Genomic DNA, 5327 nt, shown 5'->3' on the forward strand with positions numbered 1-5327 from the left:
GGCATTATGCTGATGTTGATAAACCGACAACTTTAGATTTAATTAGAATGTTAAATAATGAAAAAATTATAAGGTTAAGAAAAGGTAAGGCTCTTTTAGAAATTCAAAAGAAATTTTATTGGTTTCCTGTTGTAAAAAAAATTATTTTGGATACAGGAATAACAAGAAATCCTGATGAATATATGTATAATATTCTATGGGGTGTAAACGATTCAAGTATAGTAAGGGATGAGGAAGGAGTTGAAGAAGAGAGGAAAGAGGAGGAAAAGGAGAAGGAGGAGAGAGAGAATAGAGAGAGGGAGGAAAGAGAGAAGAGAGAGAGAGAGGGAGAAGAAAGAGAGGGAGAAGAAAGAGAAGGAGGAAAAGGAGAAGAGAGAGAAGGAGGAAAGAGAGAAGAGAGAGAAGGAGGAAAAGGAGAAGAGAGAGAGAATGAATAAATATCAAAATATGGAAACCAGTGAGATTCAAAAAAGAATAGAGGTATTACAGAAAATAACTCAACCCACCGAGGAGGAAAACAAAGAATTGACAAGTCTATTTGCAATACTTTCGACAAGACTATTAGCATCGACAAGATATAGATTTTAATTCAAGTTTTTTCTTAAATAAATGGAGGAGAGAGTGAAGGCATTTCTAAGGATTCTTTATGTTTTAAAAATTAAGATTCAAATGTGCATGTTGGAAACTAAAAAGGTTTTTGCACTTTGCAGGAATTTTTCTCATAAATAAATGAGTTATTGTCTCAAATGTAAAAAGAAAACTAATACTAAAAATATTTCATATATTAAAAGTAAAAATAACAGGGTTATACAAAAAGGTATATGTTCGGTGTGTGGTTCAAAAAAAAATCAATTTATCTCCAAACACAAACTCGGAGGAGATATACAAAAGTTTTTATCAGGAAGTAAATTTACAACTACTGGAATACCAGGGGAATTACATCTTCCAGGTTATTCTTTCTGTGGTCCAGGCACAAACTTGGATAAAAGATTAGATGAGGCAGACAATCCTAAATCCTGGAGTAAACCAATCAATAGAGTTGATGAAGTGTGCATGAGACACGATATTGATTATGGGAATACCACAACGTTGGAAGAAAAGCATGAAGCCGATAGAGAAATGTTGTATAATTTGTCTCTGATACAAAATCCAACCTTGAGAGAAAAAGTTGATAGGTTCATCGTGAAGAAGATGATTAGTGCTAAATTGAAACTTGGACTTGGAAATTCAAAAAACTTATAGGCTCTAATGATGCCATTAAGACTGAAGAGCAATTAGCTGATGAATTACATAAACCAATATTCACAAAGTTTCAGAGAAGGAAAGTTTATTCCAAGGAAGTTGATTATATCTGGTCTGCTGATTTGATTGAACTCAATAATGATAAGGGGTACAAGTATGCTTTAACCGTTATTGATTTGAGGAGTAGATATGCGTGGGTTGTCCCTTTAAAAACAAAACAGGTAATACTCTTATGTTAGCTTTTCAACAGATATTTAATAAAAGTAAGAGAAAACCTAAGAAATTGTGGACTGATGAGGGTGGAGAGTTTTATAACAAGACATTTATGAATTTTCTAAAAAATAACAGTATTACATTATACAGTACCTTTAATGAAGGGAAGGCAGTTGTTGTTGAACGTTTTAATCGTACCTTAAAAGAGAGACTATATAAAAAATTCACACAACTCGGTTCACAACAATGGTCATCTTTTATTCAGGATATTGTGGATAAGTATAATGACACGATTCACACGTCAACGAATATGAAGCCATCAGAAACATTTACAAAATTAAAATATGAAAAAGAGATTAATGTCAGAAAACCTAAGTTCAAAGTTGGTGATATCGTAAGAATATATAGGTGGAAATCTCATTTTGAAAAGGGTTTTACTGAACGATGGACAAAAGAACTTTTTAAAATTGTTGATGTAATAGATACAGTTCCTTGGACTTATAAAATATATGATTTGAAAGGGGAAGAGATTTTAGGTTCATTTTATTCACAGGAATTACAAAAGACAAAACTAAGCAGATAATACACCTTTGTGGACACTAGAGGGACAAGTCCGAGGTGTATTACAGTATATAATGTGTGTCAAGGGGGACGTTCTTAGATCTGTGAACCCCAAACACAGAATCCTCAACTGAATAGTCAAGGCTTAACTTTTGTTTGTGTGTGTGTGTGTGTGTGTGCAATGGGAGCAATAGGTTGGCGCTTCACTCCCTCCTACTATACACCGTTGTGGACACTCGAGGGCCAAGTCCGAGGTGTATAACAGTATATAATGTGTGTCAAGGGGTGGACGTTCTTAGATCTGTGAACCCCAAACACAGAATCCTCAACTGAATAGTCAAGGCTTAACTTTTGTTTGTTGATGTGTATGTGTGTGTGTGTGTCCCAACCCTCACATTCAAAATCTCAACCCCAACCCTCACATTCAAAATCTCAACCCCAACTCAATCCTCACCCAACACAGTCTTTTTCAAAATGAGATTTCCACCTATATATATATATATATATATATATATATATATATATATATATATATATATATATATATATATATATATATATATATATATATATATATATATATATATATATATATATATTTTACGTTTTTTTTTTTTTTCTCTTCTTCCAATTCTGTCTTTTAAGGCTTTCAGGTTTGATGACATAGAAAGAGGGAGTAAGAACTTTCTTGATAGGTTTAAATCCCAAAGAGTGATAGCAACTCCAAAAGTCTCCAAAATATAAATAAATAAAATAATAATAATAATAAATAAATAAATAAATAAATAAAAGCCCCAAAAAAAGTTTCAAGTGTCCAACATAAACCCAACTTTCCAAGTCTTCAAGGTATAACCACATTCCCGTTGAGTTTCCAAGATATGTATCACATTGTGAGTTATCAATCCAGAACCCACATTTCAAGTATTCAAAGTAAAACCAACTTACAAAGTCTCTTAAGGATAACTCATTTACTGATTTTTTCAAAATTTGTGAGTCTCCAAGGTAGGACCCATATTTAGAACCATCTTGGCAGAACCCTTTTCCTGAGTCTCCAAGGTAGTTATTTAAACCATCAAGGCAGAACTCATTTCTTGATTTTTTCAAAATTTGTGAGTCTCCCAGGTAGGCCCCATATTTAGAACCATCTTGGCAGAACCCTTTTCCTGAGTCTCCAAGGTAGTTATTTAAACCATCAAGGCAGAACTCATTTACTGATTTTTTCAAAATTTGTGAGTCTCCAAGGTAGGCCCCATATTTAGAACCATCTTGGCAGAACCCTTTTCCTGAGTCTCCAAGGTAGTTATTTAAACCATCAAGGCAGAACTCATTTCTTGATTTTTTCAAAATTTGTGAGTCTCCAAGGTAAAACTTGTATTCTGGCTCATCAAGGTATAACTTGTTCAGTGGGTATTGTCTTGATAACTCACAATGAGTACTATTGCTGTAAAACTCTTTTTCAGGATTTTGTTGGTCTCCAAGGTATAACTCTTTGGTTGGGTCATCAAGGACGAACTCGTTCTGTGGGTCTTGGTCGCTCATAAGGTCTTCAACCAAGCCAACAATTTCGCCCCAAGTTGTAGCAAAAGCAGTATTTTCATTTCGTATTTCAGACACAATTTCCTGTGAGAGAAAATAATAATGTATTAATTAAGTTATTTAATTATTAAATGAGTATGCTTCAATCAAAGTTTGAAAATAGGAAAATAAAAAATCTTACCTCAATAGATAAGAGGTTTGAATCCAGTTCATCAACTTGAAGGTTTAGTTCCATAGAAGACAGAGAGTTCCAAGGAACACCAAAGTCATCCCACTCAAGGTCTTCAACCAAGCCAACAATTTCCCCCCAAGTTGTAGCAAAAACAGTATTTTCATTTCGTATTTCAGACACAATTTCCTGTGAGAGAAAATAATAATGTATTAATTAAGTTATTTAATTATTAAATGAGTATGCTTCAATCAAAGTTTGAAAATAGGAAAATAAAAAATCTTACCTCAATAGATAAGAGGTTTGAATCCAGTTCATCAACTTGAAGGTTTAGTTCCATAGAAGACAGACAGTTCGAGACAAGCACACAAAACACCATTGCCAGCAAAAACAAATGTTTAAAATGGAGCCTGGGTTTGAAGCTTTTATAGAGAAAGACTGGTGGGTGTGGTTTCCTTTGGAAATTCCCTGGGCAAGCCTAGGCAAGCCTTCATTGGGAAATTTTTCAAAACCATAACATCCTGTAATTTTCTAGTGATTTCTTTGTGAGTCAGAGATGAACTGGAAATGATGTAAGAGTGGGCGGGGCTTAGCAAAAGTAGGCGGAGCTTAGGAAAAGTGGGCGTGGCTTAGAAAAATACCTTATGAAAAGTGGGCGGAGCTTAGCAAAAGTGGGCGGGGCTTAGGAAAAGTGGGCGTGGCTTAGAGAAAAATACCTTATGAAAAGTGGGCGGAGCTTAGCAAAAGTGGGCGGGGCTTAGCAAAAGTGGGCGTGGCTTAGAAAAAATACCTTATGAAAAGTGGGCGGAGCTTAGCAAAAGTGGGCGGGGCTTAGCAAAAGTGGGCGGGGCTTAAAGAAAAGTGGGCGGGGCTTATTGAATACCTTGTGGAAAGTGGGCGGGGCTTAAAAAAAGTGGGTGGGGCTTAAAGAAAAGTGGGCGGGGCTTAACAAAAAATAACCTGTGGCTCAGGAGGTGGTCAAACAAGAGCATTAAGAGAAGTTTATCATTTCGTAATGGCACAAAAGGGGTATCTTAAAAAATATAAAGATTCAAATGTTTTGTTTGTCAATATTTTAGATGGGGATTATTGTGCAAAGAAAATTAAACTATTGAAGGAATTTGAGAATGAACAAATCTTTATAGGTTCAATGAGTGAGCTGTTCAACCCCCAGGTGTTCAATTCAATGAGGTTCAACCTCCAAGTTAAAAGGGGAGACAAATAAATATACCTTGGGATAAAAAGGGGGGTTTATTTTTAGGGAAAAAAAATATGAATCGCTGAAAATCCCCCATTCATTTACATGGGGAAAAGTGAGCCAGAATCAGTATTCTTACCCTTCTTATATATATATAGTGTTGTGGTTGACCAAATTCGCAAACCACCATTCAGGTCCCTTTGGTGAGATATCTCGGTAAGTATATGTGTAGTTAGGCCCAAACCCGTTGTCTAGAGGGAATAAATGTCATTCATGCGTGCTGCGACTCTTCAGGATAGCCGTTTTTCTTTTACTATCTTTATTTTGGACCAACCGCCATTATTACCACCACCAACCACGTCTCAACAGTCATCACAACATCAACCACCCACCACAACGCCGCTTCAC

The 5327-nt window shown here is 35.4% G+C and overlaps 1 protein-coding gene across 1 annotated transcript; it reads right to left on the bottom strand.

Annotated features, from left to right (window-relative positions):
- Positions 1–1981: 1981 nt before the first annotated feature.
- LOC147007092 (uncharacterized) lies at positions 1982–5051 on the bottom strand. The gene is made up of 3 exons (XM_085867558.1): positions 4008–5051; positions 3734–3910; positions 1982–3636 (listed from the first exon to the last, which is right to left on the bottom strand). The coding sequence occupies exons 1-3, from the start codon at positions 4098–4100 to the stop codon at positions 2617–2619; spliced, it is 1290 nt and encodes a 429-aa protein (XP_085723684.1). The 5' UTR covers positions 4101–5051; the 3' UTR covers positions 1982–2616.
- Between the last annotated feature and the right edge of the window lie 276 nt (positions 5052–5327).

Source organism: Eptatretus burgeri, unplaced genomic scaffold (assembly GCF_056783735.1).
Source record: "Eptatretus burgeri isolate ZD-2024b unplaced genomic scaffold, Ebu_testis_v1 Ebu_testis_scaffold_710, whole genome shotgun sequence".
Lineage (NCBI taxonomy): Eukaryota > Metazoa > Chordata > Myxini > Myxiniformes > Myxinidae > Eptatretus > Eptatretus burgeri.

Coding starts and splice junctions, on each gene's coding strand:
- LOC147007092 (XM_085867558.1), bottom strand. CDS start 4,100: ATGGTGTTTTGTGTGCTTGTCTCGAACTGTCTGTCTTCTATGGAACTA. Junction 3,911..4,007: donor CAAACCTCTTATCTATTGAG/GTAAGATTTTTT, acceptor TTTCTCTCACAG/GAAATTGTGTCTGAAATACG. Junction 3,637..3,733: donor CAAACCTCTTATCTATTGAG/GTAAGATTTTTT, acceptor TTTCTCTCACAG/GAAATTGTGTCTGAAATACG.